Below are 19,964 nucleotides of genomic sequence, written 5' to 3'. Positions count from 1 at the left end.
TCTTTTAATTCCATTTTTCCACAAACTTCAAAGTCCCCTCATATATTTGAAATTGTCACCTTTTACTGAAGGCTTGGATTTCTACGAGATTCAAAATCCAAAATCCAAAAGTTCTCTTGCTCTACTTAGTTACTGACAGTGGTTTAACAAATATATATTCATATATGTACAATTTCCTATTGTCAAAATATATAAGCAACAAATAACACCATATAATTAAGCCCTGGAAACTATGAAAACTATGAATGCTTCTTTCTAATTAGGAAAAGGCAGATGTAATCCATCCTTACTGTCAAATCACCCTACCACTACAGAAAATTTGGAGGTTTTTTTGTTTTAATAGTCATAAAACATATATAAAATACTCCAAGCTAGACTTGAAACACAGGCTAAAAAATAAGTCTACATTTAGTTTAGTGAACTCTGAAGAAAAAAACAGCAAACTGTTGGAGAGTTAGCTAGCAAGCAGGTCAAAGATGGGCAGACAAAAAAATGCATATATACCTACCTGAAATGTACCAAAATCTAAAATCAGAAGATCTGACTTTTCATGGTGGAAACCTGTCTGTGGAACTACTAGATAAGAAGGCTTCAGATTTATCCTTAAATCAAGGACTTTTCGAGTTTCAATAATATGGGTAAGTCCTAAAGACATAAGAAATAATGACAGATTAGATGGTCAAGTTGAAATATGTAATCATATGATTAACAACTAGAATAAGAGTTTTACTTGAAAAGTATTACAGGTCGGGCATGGTGGCTCACGCCTGTCATCCCAGCACTTTGGGAGGCTGAGACAGGCGGATCACGAGGTCAGGAGATCGAGACCATCCTGGCTAACACAGTGAAACCCCGTTTCTACTAAAAACGCACAAAAAAATTAGCCGGGCGTGGTGGCGGGCGCCTGTAGTCCCAGCTACTTGAGAGGCTGAGGCAAGAGAATGGCGTGAACCCAGGAGGCGGAGCTTGCAGTGAGCTGAGATTGCGCCACTACACTCCAGCCTGGGCAACAGAGCAAGACTCCATCTCAAAAAATAAAATAAAATAAAATAAAAAATAAAAAAAAGTATTACAAAGGAGTATTACTTTTTCTCACAAATTAGATTCTCAATTCAGCATGTAAGGTGAAAACTGCATATAGTCAGTGGTAAACAATCTTATTATAGCACAGTATAGTAAACCCAACATAGCTAGTATTTTATGTAGGGATAGAAGAATTTATTATTTCCTTGGTTAAGGAACTGGATAAAATAGTTGGCTTGAGTTTAGAGGTCATGCTATACAAAAGTAAGTATCTTTCAAACTATATTCACACACAGTGTGATTAACAGTTTCTTAAGAACTGAGATGGAGGGTTGTTTTCCATCTCAAGCTCATTCTGAAGCACGAGTTCTTAACTGTAACGGCAGGAAGAATCATCTGTGCCCCATATTATGCTCTTTCTCACCCAGTCTAGCAGGTATATTTGATTTTGAGAAAGCCACGTCCACTCTATACTGTAATGCAGCCTGAGTTTAAAGAAAAAAAGCAACATATTTTGAATACAATGTTTACATTAGAGTAGGCAAAATTTTTAAAGCTTAGCTGATGCTTATGTAGACACTCAAATTATTTACCTGTAGCTGTTCTCTCCTTAATTTCTTCCAGCTTCATCAATGTTGCTGATGTTATTTGCTCAAGATCCAATCCCTTATTTGATTGAAAGAATTCAACCACTGCATTGACAGTTTTCTATAAGAAAATTTTTTTAACATAACCAAGTTACACATAGTTCTTTCCATATTGTAAACTTCAAAGTTTCACCTCAATTCTAAACAGCTGTAGCTTTGAACTGTAGAATTCCTAAGATATTCTGTCCTACTACATCTCCCTTTGGAGTAAAAGAGAACCTGGAGAAAGGAAGAGCCTAAGCAAGTTTACTGGAGAGGCAACAAATGTGCACATATCATTAAGGTGTAAAGTATGTTCTACAGCGTGATATGAATGTAGCAGCAGACATTACTTCTAGTTTTAGCCTCCAATTAGTCAGAAGATGAAACTCTACTTCTCTACACTGTAATTAGATTCTCTTGCACTTTGAAGTTTAGAAAATTAAGAGGAAGAAAGCCATTCGGCTCTTATCTACATGCCAAATTTAAACTTTTAAAAAATCAGAGATTTTCCAAGATGAAAACAGTTCTGGAGACTGGTTGTTCAACAATGTGAATGTACTTAACACTACTGAACTGCAAACTTAAAACAGTTAGGATGTTAAATTGAGTTATGTGTATTTACCACAATTAAAATTTTTTAATTATAAAATATAAGGAGTTCTGCAGTCTTTATATACTGTCCCCCCACCCACACACACACATTTTATTTAGCTTTCAATCGTAAAGTAAAATTACATCAGGGATCTCAACAAGGTGGGGCGAACCTACAAGTGATGCAATGAGTAGTGAACCATATTCATATTGATGACCAGCTTGAGATGATGGATAAGATAGCATGAATAAAAGGTAAAGTCATAGATACAGAACCTGAGCCAGCACTTTCAATAACATCTAAACATCAATGCTTTTTTCCCATGTGAACAATATTTAAAATTCTTTTAATCACTCCTAAAGCTCTTTGAATTTGTTCCAAACACTGAAAGAAAAGAGAAAATACACAAAAAAGAACTGGAGTAGGAAGTAAACGTGTAACAATTTGGGAGTAGTTGGCAAATAAACAAGAATTTTTAAAAGTATATTAGATTTTTTAAAATTTAACATAAGCGTAGATAAATAAACCTTGGAGTAGGGAAAAATGTACTGCATATGAAAAAAATCAAAATTAGCTGCTGAACATATACTGCTTTTGAAACAAGAAAAACCTATTAGGAAACTTACTTATTAAGTAAATAAATGTTAAATATGAAAGAGGAGAAATAAGAAAACTGTACGTCAGAAGTATAAGATGATTTAAATAGTTACTTTCTCCTTGCACTTACAGCATCATAGATGACCTCCACAGGCTGGGACTGAACAATGAGAGTCTGGTCAGCAGGACTATCCTCCGGATTGGTTTCAAATTTAATTTTAAGCAAGGATGATGTAGTGTCACCAATTGAAGCCACAAGTGATGGTACAATATCCTGCTGTCTCAAACCTGTTATATACCAGTGTTCTAATTTCGCTTCTACCCTATAATCCAATGAAGAACAAGAAAAGATACAGATAAGGTCTTTTGTAATCTAATGGGCCAAAATACAAATTTCCCTTTAAAAACTTATTTGAGAACCAGGACCATCCATGCACATTATCCAGAGCTAAAGCTCAACCTCCTTAGCCAGGCATTCAATTGCTCACGCACAATCTGGTTTGCTGCTCTTGTTGTTTTAATTAACTCCTTTCATCTACGTGAAAAACTCACTTTAGCCAACTTTAGAATACTGTAAAAGTTCTGATCACTGTTGTATGAATAAAAGATCACACGACATGGATGAACTCCTCTCCCTATTTCTATGCCACCCTTAACACCCTTTTACTCCATTCCAGCTTCTCCTAGTCATTTCCATTCAGCTAACCTAGGCCTTCTCCTAGCTCAGTTATTCTCTTCCACAACTAAGCTCATGTAGCGTTAACTATGAGGCATTTAATTTTACAATACCTTCTTACCCTAGAGCTGTCTAATGTTATATAGTTCTTGAATTATTAATTTTTTGTATATCTTTTATCAGCTATAGCATACATTTCTTGAAAACAAAAACTTACTGTACTTGTCCACAGCTTTTACAGTATTGAGGCTATAAATTAAATACTATCCAATAAATATTCACAAAGGAAAGGAGGGAGGGCAGAACAAGTGATGAAGTACCCATACAGCTCCATAACAAAACAAAAGCAAATATAAAAAGGCTATCTTGACATATACAAGGAAAAGAAATTAAAGAGCTGGCACTAATCATTTTTAAACCTGAATAACACACATTTTTTGCCTAAAACTAGAACTAAAAATAAAAATTGAAATAAGTTTTTAAAAACTTACTTAAGTGCTTGTGCTCCTGGTCGCTGAGATACTTGAGTGCCCAGGCCAATTATCTGAATTTTTAGTATTTCTGGAATATTCTTGTTTTCTCTTATTGTAACAGAGGTGCTTACTAACTTCAGGGTCATTATATGGGCAACATACTATACAGAAAGAATGAAAATTGTTAAAGTTTAAATAATTATTACTTTCTTTAATAATTTCTTATTTAAATTTGTTGAGTTATAAAGCAACCTAACAAATAGAGCATGGTAGCTTCTGGCATCCATATGCTCACCATAAAGGAAAAATTCTTCATTAACAAATTTATTCACTATAAATTACAAAATTCAATATAAAATTGTCCACTCAAATAGGATGCTTACAAAAGATCTAGAAATTCATTTCTCTTAAGTTTTATTTTATTTTATTTTATTTTATTTTATTTTATTTTAGAGAAAGAGGCTTGCTCTATTGCCAGGCTGGAGTGCAGCGGCACAATCACAGCTCACTGCAACCTCCACCTCCTGGGTTCAAGGGATTCTCCTGCCTCAGCCTCCCGAGTAGCTGGGATCACAGGTGCCCGCCACCATGCCAAGCTAAGTTTTGTGTTTTTAGTAGAGATGGGGTTTCACCATGTTGGCCAGGCTGGTCTCGAACTCCTGACCTCAGGTGATCTGCCTACCTCGGCCTCCCAGAGTGCTAGGACTAAAGGCGTGAGCCACCGTACCCGGCCCTCTCTTAGTTTTAAAGGTCATAACAATGAAACAATTACAAAGCATTTTGTGGCATAAAGATTCAATTCAGCAGCTTTTTCTGAAACAAACTAAGTATTTCAGAATAATCCTGTGGCTGAAGGAAAGAAACCTATATAGAACATCTGCTTGATTGCTGTGCAGAGTTAATAAGACACTGAGAAAATAAATCCTGACCCCAAAATTACTGAGTCAAGATTGGAGGTAAAACAGAGAACCAGGGAGATGATCCTGGAATTTGGGGACCTGTTTCTCCTAGAAGTATTTGGAAATTTCAAACGGGACAGCCTAGAGGCTGTGAAGCTAGGCTAGCAGGGTCAAAACTGGAAACCAGGTCCCACCAAAAGGTAAAAGCACTGCTAAAACACATTCTTTTGCCTGGGACCCTAAAGGGCTGTATCATAAGAGTAAAGGTGAACTAGAAGCAGGCAGACTCCCATGATCTGCAGCACAGCATCAAATCATCTCAATACCTACAGTAACACTGATTGGTGCACATACACACATACACACACACACACACACACATACACACAGGCTCACTAGATTCATGACAAATTGGAACAAAAACCAGCAGAAACAACAGAAAATACATTCACAGGAGCTCTAGACATCAAGTGTCTAATTTGAGACTTACTCAGACTACTAGATTTATTAGGGTCAAAGACATAAAAGATAAAACAGAGCATGTTAGCAAAGAATTTGGAAGCTATAAAAAAAGAACCAAATAGAAATTCAAGAACTGAAATATACAAAAGCCAATTAAGAATTCAATAAATGAGTTTAACAGTAATATACAAAGAGCTGAAGAGAGAATTAGAGGAAACTAGCCAAAGAATAAACAGATAAAGAACTTGGAAATACCTCAGAGAAAATAAGACACACATGAAATATTATGAAAAGATCCCACTATGTACATTAGAAGTGCCAAAGGATGAAGGATAAAAGAATGATGGGAAATAAAACTGGGAAGTGAGGATTTTTTCCCAAATTGATGAAACCTCAAGATGTCCAAACAGTAAGAAGTCCAAACAGTATAAACAAAAATGAATACATATCTAGTCACATCACAGTAAAATTACTGAAAATCTAACGTAAAGAGATTTTCTTAACAATAGAAAAATGAGAGAGATGGGTGGAAATTACCATCAAAGTGATACTGTAAGACTAACAGCTGAATACACAAAAGAAAATGCAGGCCAAACAACAATGAAATTATACCTTCAAAATTCAGAAAATCATTAACAACCTAGAATTCTATACACAAAAGTATCCTTCAAGAAACAAGGAAAAATAGAGATATTTTCAGAAAGACAAAAAAAAATTAAAAACTCGTCACCAGCAGAACTGCATTCAACAAAATAATATAATTGGCATTGTTCAGGTAGAAAGAAAATTACTGACAGATGGTCAGAGACACAGAAAGGAATTACGTGACTGGAATATTCAATATTGCTAAAATTACAATTCTCCCCATAATAATTTACAGATTCAATGTAATCTCTAACAAAAGCAGCATGTACTTTTGAAAACACTGATAAGATTATTCTAAAAGGTATATATAAGTGCAAAAGGCCTAAAATAGCCAAAACACTCTTAAAAAAGAAAAAAAAAAGAAAACCAAGTCACAGGTCTTACTTTAAGACTTATAAAACTAAAATAATCAAGTGTATCAGTCCATTCTCATGCTGCTAATAAAGACATACCTGAGACTGGGTAATTTATCAAAGAAAGACGTTTAACGGACTCACAGTTCCACACGGCTGGCGAGGCCTCACAATCATGGCAGAAGACAAGGGAAGAGCAAAGACATGTCTTACATAGCAGGCAAGAGAGCTTGTGCAGGGGAACTCCCACGTATAAAACCATCAGATCTCATGAGAATTAACTCACTATCACGACAACAGTATTGGAGAAACCACCTCCATGATTCAATTATTACCACTTGGTCTCTCCCTTGATGGTGGTGAGGGGCAGAATATGGGGATTACAATTCAAGATGAGATCTGGGAGAGGACACAAAAACCTAACCATACCAACATCATTAGTCATTAGGAAAATGCAAATTAAAACCACAGTCAAGGAACATATCAAATCTGCTAAAACAGCTAAAATTAAAAAGCCTGACAATATCAAATGTGGTCAAGAATATGTAGCAACTGGAACCAGTGGTAGGAATATAAAATATTACAACTTTTGGAGAAGCATTTGCCAGTTTTTAGAAAAGTTATACCTATTTACCCTATGACCCAGCAACTCTACTCCCAGGTATTTAACTCAAGAGAAGTAAAAACATATCTCCACCAAAGACTGGTACAAGTATGTTCATAGCAGCGTTATCTGTAATAGCCAAAACTAGAAACAAAAAAATACGTATCAACAGGAAATAGATAAAAAATTGTGGTATATTCATACAATGAAATACTATTCAGCAATGAAAAGGAACCATCTACAGACACATACTCAACATGGATGAATATCAAAAACATTATTTTGAGCAAAAGAAGATAGAAACAAAACAATGCATGAACTGGAAAAAGTAATCACGGTGACATAAGTTATAAAGCGTTTGTTTTGCAAGGCAAAAGAAGCAATATGACTGGAAAGGGTTACAAGGGAACTTTTTGGAAGGATGGAAACGTTCTCTATCTTGTTTTTGTTGATCACCACATAGGTGTATTCAATTGTCCAAATTCATCAAATGAAATTTAAGATCTGTGAACTTTACTGTATGTAAATACTGCCTCAACCAAATTTTAAAGACACTTATACCAATCCAACAAAAGATGTTCAACTTCTGCAGATAAAATTATAAAACATTATTAGAGGAATGAAAAAGAGGTAAATAAATGGAGCCATGTGCTATATTTATAGGTTAAAAGACTCAATACTATAAAGACATAAATTCTCCCCAAATTAATTTATAGAGTCAACAAAATCCCAATGAAAATCTCAAGTTTTTATAGAAACTGAACAGCTGATTCTAAAATTTATATGGAAATTTTAAGGACCAAGAATAGAAAAGGTAATCATAAAGAACACCAGAGTTTAAAGATTTCTACAACAAGGTCAAAGGACTGATTACAAAGTTACAGTAATGGCCAATAGAATAAAGACAGGCAAATGGCCAATGGAATAAAGCAGGAATTCCACAAATATAGACACTTAACTGATGATAAAGAGGTAAATGGAGAGCAGTGGCAAAGGCAACCAGTGCTGTGTCAAGGAGACAGCTATATGGACAAAAATTGAGTCTTAACCCCAACTTCACACCACACACAAAAATCAATTTTAGATAGACCATAAATCTAAATACATAAAGACAATATAAAACTTCCAGAAGCATAGTTTTATGACCTTGCAGTGAGGAAATACTTTTAAACAGGACACCAAAAAAGCATTAGCCATAAAGGAAAAGATTAATAAAGAAAACAAATATTAAAAATAAGAAGTCTAGCCATCAAAAGATATTATTAATGAATGAAAATGGGGATGGGAGTGGTGGCTCATGCCTGTAATCCCAGCACTTTGGGAGGCCAAGGCAAGCAGGTCGCTTGAGCTCAGGAGTTTGAGACCAGCCTGGGCAATCTGGCAAAACCCAGTCTCTACAAAAAAAAAAATAATAATAATACAAAAAATTAGCTGGGCATGGTGGCACATGCCTGTAATTCCAGGTCCTCAGGTGGCTGAGGCAGAAGACTCACTTGAACCCAGGAGGCGGAGGTTGCAGTAAGCCAAGATCGTGCCACTGCACTCCAGCCTGGGAGAGTAAGACCCTGTCTCAAAAGAAAAAAAAAAAACAGAGAATGAAAATGTACTTTACATTGTGGGCAGACAGACTTGCAACACAACTAAAAATGAAAAGCCAAGCCACGTTGTTGGGGAAGATATTAACATCTAACTAGCAAAGGCCTCATATCCAGAATATATAAAGAATTCCTACATACCAATAAGAGAAAAAGACAACCTAATAATGAAGAAGAGACTCAAAACCCACTTTCACAAAATAGCATATCTAAAGACCAAAGACCAATAAATACATAAAAAGTGCAAAACCTCTTTAGTCATCCAGGAAATGCAAATTAAAACCGTAAGATTACAATTACTTTTGCACCAACCTAATACTATTACTATTCATCCCCATTTAGAATGGCTAAAATTTAAAAGATTGATAATGCCAAGTGCTGGTGAAGATGTGAAACAATAATTATCCTCGCATACTGCTAGCGGAAGTGTTTTCCACATTGCAAAACTATTTAATATGCTCATATCCAATGACTCAGCAATTCCACTCCTCAGTAAATGTTATCTTACACATCCACACTAAAAGACACAAGTTCAGAGCAGCATTATTCATGATAAACAAGAAACAACTCAAGTGTTCATCAACAAAAGTACAAATAAATAAGATGTGGTATTTTCAAATAACTGAATCCTGTACAGCAATGAAAGTTAGTAAAATACATCTACTGCAACAACAGGGATGAATCTCACAAGAACCAAACTAGAAACAGAAAATATATATTTTATGAGGACATTTATAGAAAGATAAAAATATGCAAAACAAAATAATAGTGTTGGTAGTAAAAAACAAAAAGAAATAAAAGATATGATTACCATAAAAATCAGGGTAACGGCTACCTTTGGAGAAGCAATGATGGGGGACGTAGGGACTTCTAAGGTGACAGCAATATTCTAAATCTTGACCTTGATAATAATTGCACACCTGTTCCCTTTTTAGTCAATCAAATAGGCAGTACATTTTGGTTTTGCTTACTCTTTTATATATGTTATGCTTCACAAGTTGAAAAAAATTTAAGATAAAATTTTTTTAAGATTCAATTTGGCACCATAATAAGTACTTCTGTCAGGTTATTCTTACGTTCACTAAAACTACTTAAATCTAAAGTTGGAGGCTGGGCACGGTGGCTCACCCGTGTAATCCCAGCACTTTGGGAGGCCGAGGAAGGTAGGTCACCTGAGGTCAGGAATTTGAGACCAGCCTGGTCAACATGGCAAAACTTCATCTCCGCTAAGAATACAAAAATTAGCCAGGCAGGGTGGCAGGTGCCTGTAATCCCAGCTACTCGGGAGGCTGAGGCAGGAGAATCGCTTGAACCCAGGAGGCAGAGGTTGCAGTGAGCCAAGATCACGCCACTGCACTCCAGCCTGGGTGACAAGAGCGAGACCCCATCTAAAAAAATCAAAATAAAGTTGGAGAGAGAATTTTAATTGGTAAAACCTGACTGAAAATTCAACCATTAAGTAGCAGAGTGGAATTAATAACATTTTTATTACTTAAAAAAATCAGTAACTCTAATCCAATTCAATCTAATATAGTACAATGAGACAAAATTCCTTTAAACCACTTAAATGATTACCTGCTTAGGTAAAGTTAGGTTGTGTGTACTCTCACTATAACCAATGGCAGTGAAGAGTTTATCTTTTTCTTCTGGAGTCATAAGGTCATCAATAGCTATGAAAAAGCAACATTTTAAGAAATTAATTGCTTCCATTTTACAGATATAACTAAAAAGACTAACCAAACTAACAAGTATCCTAAAATCAACAGACACAAATGCTAAAGCAAAATTAGCCAGGTAATATCCTCTAATATACTACAACTTTGGCCAAATATATTCTATTTGCTTGCTAAGGTCAAGAAAAGGCAAAGAGACACCATTAAGGAAATTCAGTTCTAATATATGGGTTTTATAATTCCCTAAGTATTTTAAAACTTAAGTGAAACTTGTAATTGAATATTTATGCAAAAGGTAACAAAAAATGCAAAATGTTGAGATCTTTAAATTTAAACATTTTAAATTTGACATAAATATTATTTCACAAGCAAAAAATCAAAGTTTTATTTTAGTCTAAGTTTTATTTCAGATAAACATAGGAATATTCCAGCCTGATGTATTTGCTTATATATTTACTATACTGAGCTAATTTATTTCAAATGTATTTCAAAATAAAATTCAACAGGGAAGATATAATTTACATAGTTTTTTTTAACTTAACACTGTACAATAAATTATTTGACTTGGAACTTACTTTCAGGAATCAATGATTCTTCGTCCTTTTTCTTAGACTCTTTCTTACCCCAAAACCCACTAAACCAGCCTCCACGTTTCTCGCCTGTGTCAGCAGACTTTTTCCTTAATTTTTGCCCAGACCGAATCACCTAAAAAATAAAAATTAAAAAATTTAAGAATGTTCCCCTCTTCATTTTCAGTTGTAGCCTGGGAAAAAAGCAATAGTTCATTTTTTTTTTTTTTTAACGCTAGGTAAGATTGCAACAGTCAAGATCTTAAATGATGCTCACAACACAATTTAGTGAAATGCAGTCCCCCATTAGTTTATTAATACTTCCTACACCAACTGATAGCATTTTGATAAGGCTGCATGTTATGAGCAATATAGTTAAGGTTTCAAGTAAAATATTTCTAAGCAATGTGACTTCCAAATTCTTCCAAATTTTTAAGTTAAGGAGCCACTAGAACTGCATGTTTATAAAATGAAAAGTTCCTTGAAAGGGAACACACCCAAAAAAGTATTAATTTAAAAAAATTATATTTCAGAATTCATATACAATGCTGGCTTGCTAACTAGGACAGTGGCAGAAGGAGGGATATAAATTAAAATAGTCCTTGAATCTCATTTCACCCTCTTTTCTCAACAAATCCTGACTTGATTTTCTATCGCTCCTTCTCTTTGCCCACTGTTCAGAGAAATATAGATGAATAACCAAAAGGCAGAATACAGGGATAAACAAAATAAAGGGGATAAGTAATTTAGATTATATGTTCTCATTCCCTGAATAAGTAAATTTCAATAATTTTTCCACTTAAAGTATTTTAAATTGGTAGTGAATTGATAACATATTGTAAGCCTCTGTGTGTAATACAAAGTGGAATAATACAAAAGAGAAGATAAAAGTAAAGAGTTGAATTCTATAGTAAAGAGAATAGGTTTGATTGGTGAATGCAAAGACTAAGGATGGGCAAAATGTTAAACTTTTGTCACGAGCTAGGGATGAGTATATACATTTTCAAGCCCTATTTGAAACTGCAAGATGAAAGTGAATGACAAATCAGCTACTGTGGATACCACAGCTCAGTGGTATTCAATCCTTGCTGCACAAAAGAATCATCTAGAAGCTTTATGAGAAAAAATGCCGAAGCCAAAGCCCCACCACACAACAATTAAATCAAATCTTGAGAGAGTGGGTTCTCTCTCAAGAGAGAAGTATTTTTTTTTTAATTCCCCTGGTGATTCTAACATACAGCCAAGGTTCAGAACCACTGAGATGAATGACAACAAACTAGTTTCCTTAAACAGCAGAGATCATGATAAAGGGAATTAACTGCTTCAACAGTTTCCCAGGTAGATAAAACTGAGCTTTTTTGGAAATGACACCCAATTAAATGTACATCATCTGAGTTTTTCTGCTTTTAAGAATCTTCTATGAATTCTTTTAGGGAAAATGCAACCAGAAACTTCAAGTTTGAACCTCTCTTAGATACTGAGACTTAATAAATAGATGAATTCATGAATAGTTTTTATAAATCTAAATGCAGAAAAAGCTAAAAAGCATTTGGATATTTTATTAACATCTCTTTTAACCAAACTGATAGCTTTAAGTTTTTAAAGGGCAGGCACTAAATTGTATTTTTTCATTGTTACTGTATTCTTAGCTACCATAAAAATTATTCTTTATAAAAATAGATAATACATTTTTTTACACTTTGGAGTAAAAAAGCCTTTTTATTTTGGAAAAAAATTAATTGAAATTAACCTTTTTAAAATATCCTAAGAGACATCAAGATAGTATGGTGACAAACCCCAACATTCAACTTTCTCCCAAATCTCTACTTAAATATCTGAAAACCTTTAAAAGAAAGATAAAGCCATTATTAGCATTAGCATTGAAATCTTAAAGGTTTGATCAGCATGCTACAAATTTCAAGGAATTTAAAAATAAACTGAAAATTTTAGACATAATAAAGAGAAAAAGAGATGAATCAGTAGGAAAGCACACAATCAAAAATACTAATTTCAAACAATAAGAAAGGCTATGAAGAAAATGAAGTAACAAAGAACAGTGAAAAAAAGTTTTCCTATATGTTTGTCAATTACCATTTAAAAATAAATAAGAATTAACATTTAAAAATATGAGCGCTGTCACAGAACTATACACACACATCATACCAATGTCAAATTCTTGGTTTTGGTACTGCACTATAATTATGTAGATGTAAGCACTGGGAGAAACTAGGTGAAGGGTACACAGAACCTCTGTGAACTATCTTTGCAACTTATTGTAAACCTATAGCTATTTCAAAGCATATATATATATATATATATATATGACCAAAAATAAATAAAAATATACAAATGAGACCTAAGATGAAGATGGATGCAGAGCCCTTTCCCTTTTCCTCAATTACCCCCTTGCTGCCTTCACTTCCTTCTCTGTCCAACTAAGTGCCCATGGTAAATAACTTCAGCCAATCCTCTGCCTACATTTTAAACTCAGGCCCTATGTACTTTCCATTACAATGAAAAAAATCAATGTTAGATAGATCAAACTGCCTTCTCTTCTACATCCATCCTTCCTGGTCTACTGCATCCCAATATTAGTTCTCTTTCTTCACTTTTTAAGCAACTGTAGCTGGTACTAAGAATACACATTTAAGCTAAAGCAATTTAAGTTGTGGAGGACTGAAATTGTTTCCTCCAGTGATTCATTCCTCTCTTTCAGAGGAACAATCCCCAGCAGTGGCAAATACCTTTTAAAATATTCATACTTTCTGACCTAACAACTTGTACCTTGGGGAATTTGCCTGTGAGAAAATAAGGGATGTTTGAGAAAATGCAGAAATAAGGCTATTCATTGTAGAGTCACTTACAATTCAATATAGCCAGTGAGAAATAGTGAAGCAAATTCCGGTATCTGCACAGAACGGAATACTATTCAGCTATCTTTTTTTTTTTTTTTTTTTTTTGAGATGGAGTCTCACTCTGTCACCCAGGCTGGAGTGCAATGGCGTGGTCTCGGCTCACCGCAACCTCCACCTCCCGGGTTCAAGCGATTCTCCTGCCTCAGCTTCCCAAGTAGCTGAGATTACAGGCATATGCCACCACACCCGGCTAATTTTTGTATTTTTAGTAGAGACAGGGTTTCACTATGTTGGCCAGGCTGGTCTCAAACTCTTGACCTCGTGATCTGCCCATCTCAGCTTCCCAAAGTGCTGGGATTACAGGAGTGGACCACCACATCCGGCCTCTATTCAGCTATCTTAAATGATGTCAGATAAATGATTCTGCTCACATTGAAAATAGATACAACAATTTTTTTAAAGAAAGAAAAGCAAGTTACAAAACCTCTTGACTCCACATTGTCCACCACTTACTGCTCCATTTATCTGCTCTGCTTACAGCAAAGAATCATACTGTTCCTACTCACTGTCTCCCACTCCTAGTCGTTCATGCTCTCTCATTCCTATCAAGTTTCTGCCCATATTATTCTATAAAAATTGCTCTTAAGTGACTTCTTTATTACTAATTTCAGTGAAAGTTTTAGTTCCATGGTGGCATAAGCCCTCTTCAACCCAACTAAAACTTCTGAACAAAATATAAAAAAGAACTACCTAAGATTTTGAAAAGTAAGCAAAGGAGGCAAACAGTAGAAGGGGTCACAATTTGGAGAAGTGACCTGCACAAGAGTGAGTTTTCCATGACGTTTGTTTTTCTCATATGTTGTGCCCACCCCATTCCACCCCACCACCATAATCTCCCATTTCTAATGTTCTTCCCTTGAGCATGGGCATGACTTGCAACTAGTTTCCAAACAATAAAATATGGCAAAGGTAATAAAATATACTTGATTCTGTGTACAATGTGTATGTTATATACATAAGACTTTAGCGACCATCTTGCTGGAGTTTCTCTCTTCTTTTGAAGAAGAAAGCTGCCATGTTATGGTTGTCTAGGATGCGAAGCCCATTAGGCAAGGAACTGAAGATGATACTTATAAGCTGAGGGCAGCTCTAGCCAGAAATCAACAAAAAGCTGAAGCCTTCCATCCCACAGCCACAAAGAGCTAAATTCTGCCAAGGAAAGTGGATCCTCCATCAGTCACGTTTCAGATACCATAGTCCCAAACCAACATCTTGCAATATTTTAAAACCTTAAGCAGAGGACTCAGCTAACCCACACCTAGACTCCAGACCCAGAGAAACTCAGAGGTAACAGCTATGTGTTGTTTCAAGCCACTAAGTTTGTTATATAGACATAGAAAACTACTATACATGGCTCTGCCCTGAGCAAGGGCCTCACCATAGAGCAGAGCAGAGGAACATGGAGCACAGTTGCACACGCAGCTAAAACCCTGAGAAAAACTCCGTATTTCTGGCCAAGGAACCAGTAAATGGAGTTCATGAAGGCCAGAATGTATGTGAGAAAACCCTGGCAGGGAAAGAGCCAGAGAAGGGGATATCTCTTAATTCTGTATATGAACCTGTCCAAATCTCAGTCTAATACGAGCTTCACATATGTGAAACTAACCCAAACCAAAGCAGCAAAGCTCTTAGACACCTGAACTAATATGAACCACCTGCACAAGTCACAAACTAACTCCGGTAATATACATGTGTAAAACAAACTCGAACTTACATACCAAAAAAGGTTTACAGAGCTGAACTGAAATCTGAACCACCATCCACAAAGGCAAACACAACTTAGATTCAGAACTTAACTAGGTTGTACACTAACACAAAATGTCAACATTTTCCAGAGGATTACAACAAGATCCAGAGATTATATAATAATCATGTCAAAAATACAATCCAAAATTATTTGACATACAAAAACAAGTAAAACTGAAAATGTAACCAATTCTCAAGGGAAAGATAATCATCAGATGCCAATAATCAGATAACTTCAACGTCTGATAGCTGGAACTATTAGAGAGCCACTGTAACTATAGTACATGACATAAAGGCAAACACATTGGAAATTACTAAAAAGATTGGAATCTTCAATAGAGAAATGCAAACTATAAAAAAAAACTCAATAGTAATTTTAGACCTGAAAAATATAATATCTGAAATTAAAAACTCCCAGGATGGGTTCAAAATGAAGATGACAGAAGAAGGACAGAACTTGAAGATAGATCAACAGAAATTATCTAGCCTTAGAGACAGAAAAAAAGATTGCAGGAAAAAAAAATGAACAGAGCACCAAAAGGTCTAAATACATATACATATATACACACACACATATATAAATGTGTATATGTATATATACATATACACATATATCTTATATATGAATACATACATCTTATACATATGGGTGTTTTCATCCTTGCCTATATATTTTACATATTTATATATATATATATATATATATGCATAGAATATAAAATTAAGAGTCCAAATAATTAAGAGTGCAAAAGAAGAGAATAAAAAGAAATTGGTGCCAAAAAATTACTTGAAAAACGTCATGGCCAAAAATATCCCATATTTAGTAGGTTTAATGTTCAATTCTGTCCTATCTTAGTTAAAAAATCAGGTGCATCTGTCACAGTTGATCACTTTCTCTTCCATGAAATTCTTTCTCCGCTTGAATTTGAAGGTGTTACATTCATACAGCTTCCCTATTACAACTCTGGCAATCCCTCTATGGTCACCTTTGCTGGTTCTTTCCCATCCCTCTGATTGTAACAATAGATGCTTTGGATCTTTGCAACTCTCCTCTAGCTATTCTAATTCCTGAGGTGATCTCATGGCTTTAAAGAAATCCATGTGCTGACCCTTCCTACATTTCTATATCCAGCACAGACTCCTCTTCTGAACTCCACATAATTGCCTACTCCACTGTCCCTCTGAGGTCTAAGAGATAGCTAAAACTTAATAGGTCACAAACTGAACTCCTGGTCTTTTCTCATCTCACTCAAGCTTGTTCTCTCCCATCTTCTCCCTCTTATTTGATAGCAAATCCATCCTTCCAACTGCTCCAGGTCAAGATATTTAAAGGCATTTTTTACTCTCTCCTACAACGCACATCTAGTCAGTCAGGAAATATTGGCTGTACCCCCGAAGTATATCTAGAACCTGACCCCTTCTCATCACCTTTATTTGCAACCATTCTCAGCAATGCTATCACCACTCATCTCAACTATTTCAATAGCTTCCTAACTGCTCCCCCTGTCTTCACTCTTGCCTTCCTTCCTACAGTCTGCTTTCAAAGTAGCCACGGTGAATTTTAAAACTTATGCCAGATCGTATCATCCTGTTTCAAAACCTACTATTAGTTTCCCAATTCAGAGTAAGAGCCAAAATCCACACAATGGCTTGTAAGATGCTACACAATCTGGCAATCTCAACTCCCACGAGCAGCCCTCCCATTCCTCTGCTACCTTACTTCTCTGAACTCATCAACCACCACTCTTCCCTCTCTCAGGACTCCAGTTAGTTTCCTGAATGAGCCAGGTATGTTCCAACCACAAAACCTTTAAGCAGTTACATTTAATTATTTCTGCCTGGTTATACCTTTCCCTTAGATATCTTTCTGGCTGATGGCCCCATGTTCTTCAGGTCTTTGCTCAAATGTTTCCTTGTTAGTGAGGCTTTTCCTGACAACCCTGTTTAAAACTGCAAATCATTATCACTGCCTAGCTTCGGCGCTCCTTATATGCTTTCCTACTTTATTCTAATTGAAGTACTTATTAACCTTATCCCCTACTACAATATAAATAAAAGATTTTTGTCTGTTTTGTTCATTTACGTAGGCTAATGCATATGATAATGATAATGAAAAAAATCACATATTTAGTAAAATATTATGCCAGGCACATAATAATTTAAGTGTTTTATATGAATTATCAGGTACTCCTAACAATAACCCTAAGACGTAGGTACTACTAATTAATCTCATCTCACAAATCAGGAAACTAAGGCACAGAGGGGTCAAACGGCCCAAAATCATATAATTAGTAGATGGCAAAGCTGGGATCAGAATCCAGACCATCTGACTCCCAAGTCTATACTTTTAGCCATAATGCAAGCATAACAGACACTCAGTGAGTACTTGCTAAATAAATGAACAAGTGTAAAGTTGACCCTTGAACAACATGGGTTTGAACGGCATGAGTATACATATACAAGGATTTTCTTCTGCCTCTGCTACCCCTGAGACAATCCTCCTCTTCCTCCTCCCACCCCTCAGCTTACTCTATGTGAAGATCTTTATGGTGATCGACTTCTACTTACTGAATAGTAAATATATTTTCACTTTCTTATAATTTTCTTAATAACATTTTCTTTTCTCTGGCTTACTTTATTGTAAGAATACAGTGTATAATACATATAACATTTAAAAATATGTGTTAATCAACTATGTTATCAATAAGGCTTTCGGTTAACAGTAGGCTATCAGTAGTTAAGTTTTTGAAGAATCTAAAGTTATACACAGGCCGGGCACAGTGGCTCATGCCTGTAATTCCAGCACTTTGGGAGGCCGAGGCGGGTGGATCACCTGAGGTCAGGAGTTCGAGACCAGCCTGGCCAATGTGGTGAAACCATGTGTCTACTAAAAATACAAAAATTAGCAGGGCATGGTGGCACATGCCTATAGTCCCAGCTACTCAGGAGGCTGAGACAGGAGAATCACTTGAAACCTGGGAGGTAGAGGTTGCAGTGACCCAAGATTGCACCACTGCACTCCAGCCTGGGCGACAGAGCAAGACTCTACCTCAAAAAAAAAAAAAAGAGAGAGAGAGAGAGAAAGTAGTTATATACAAATTTTTAATTGTGTGGGGGCTTGGCATCCCTAACCTTCAGGTTGTTCAAGGGTCAACTGTATATGCCTTAATCTCATTTAAAAGTATGAGTAAGTACATGGACATCTATAACTATAAAAAGGACTAAAAGGATATACAGAAAGGTATTGACAGTAGTTACTTTTAGTTTCTGAGTGTTTTTATTTTTGTTTTATTTATCTATATTTTCTAACTTTTCTACGAGGAGTTATATTGCATTTGTAATTTTTTTTTAATTACCAAAAAGTCATGTTACAGAATCTTAGAAATGACATGGAACACTGTGCAGTGCACAAGGCATCAATAAATAAGCAGTTATAAAACATTATCAGCAGATCATTTCCAATTTCAGAAAGAAAGGAAATAAAGGAAGAAAGTGAAGGAAAGAGGAAGGAAGGAAAGGAGAAAAGAAAGAAGAGAGGGAGAGAAGGAAGAAGGAAGGGAAGGAAGAGGAAACAAAGAAAAAGTAAAAAAAAAAAAAAAAAAAAGGAGATTAAAAAGCATAAATACGCAGGTATATGAGCATGGGAGAAAAACTGATAGCCAAAATGATCACAGTAGTATTCTAAGTTGTCAGGATTATAGATGGCTTTTATTTACTTTCTTCTTGGAGTTTTTCAGATTTTTCGTTATAAAACTTTCTAAGTGGCCAGGCGTGGTGGCTCATGCCTGTAATCCCAGCGCTTTGAGAGGCCGAGGTGAGTGGAACACCTGAGGTCAGGAGTTCAAGACCAGGCTGGCTAACGTGGCGACAACCCATCTCTACTAAAAATACAAAAAAAATTAGCCGGGCGTGGTGGCGTGTGCCTATGATCCCAGCTACTCAGGAGGCTGAGGTAGCAGAATCACTTGGACCCGGGAGGCAGAGGATGCAGTGAGCCGAGATTACGCCACTGCATCCCAGCCCGGGAGACAGAGCAAGACTCCATCTCAAAAAAATAATAATAATAAAAATAAGGTTTTTTTCCCCCTTCATGTTAGTGGCTTTTTTTCAGTACTCCAGTTTCTTTTCTCCTGAGACTAAATTAAGCAATAAAACCTCAACTCGTGAAACTTCAATTTCTTGATCCTAGGTTTAAAAGCGGGCATTAACATGTTTAAAACATAAAATCAGCTAATAAAAATGATTACCTCAACTTGTGCTTGTTGCCTTGCTAAAATTATGTTAAAAACATCTAGAGTCTTCTCCAAGTCCTGTAAAAAACAGAGGCATTTGTATACAAGAAATTTAATCATTAGATAAAAGAAATTTTTCTTTTATGATTTCTAGACATATCTAGTCCATTATCAGTACCTGTGACCTAATGAAAGTTGAAAGTATTCGTATAAATTTGAATGCATTCTACACTTTTAAATTTTTTAATTTTTTACAGTAAAAGAAAATAAGTTTTCCAAGA

At 35.5% G+C, this 19,964-nt stretch overlaps 1 protein-coding gene across 9 annotated transcripts in view; it reads right to left on the bottom strand.

Annotated features, from left to right (window-relative positions):
* VPS13C (vacuolar protein sorting 13 homolog C) overlaps window positions 1–19,964 on the bottom strand; it is a 382,862-nt gene that overhangs the window by 312,672 nt on the left and 50,226 nt on the right. For 7 of the 9 annotated variants that reach the window (XR_009209815.1, XR_004251863.2, XR_004251861.2 and 4 more), the window contains 7 exons: window positions 19,699–19,761; window positions 10,797–10,926; window positions 10,124–10,218; window positions 4,009–4,151; window positions 2,972–3,164; window positions 1,617–1,731; window positions 509–645 (listed from right to left, as the gene is read on the bottom strand). Coding sequence is in view for 4 of the 9 variants with exons in the window: in XM_032175861.2 (XP_032031752.1) it covers window positions 509–645; window positions 1,617–1,731; window positions 2,972–3,164; window positions 4,009–4,151; window positions 10,124–10,218; window positions 10,797–10,926; window positions 19,699–19,761 (876 nt within the window). In the remaining 5 variants the exon portion in view is untranslated. Of the gene's footprint in view, window positions 1–508; window positions 646–1,447; window positions 1,469–1,616; window positions 1,732–2,971; window positions 3,165–4,008; window positions 4,152–10,123; window positions 10,219–10,796; window positions 10,927–19,698; window positions 19,762–19,964 lie in introns of those variants that run through there. The other 2 variants (XM_058427882.1, XM_058427884.1) reach the window with 2 other exon arrangements.

The sequence above is a fragment of the Hylobates moloch genome, unplaced genomic scaffold (assembly GCF_009828535.3).
Source record: "Hylobates moloch isolate HMO894 unplaced genomic scaffold, HMol_V3 SCAFFOLD_14, whole genome shotgun sequence".
Lineage (NCBI taxonomy): Eukaryota > Metazoa > Chordata > Mammalia > Primates > Hylobatidae > Hylobates > Hylobates moloch.
Note: the sequence above shows the minus strand (reverse complement) of the source record. Positions and strands in the feature narration are given on the sequence as shown.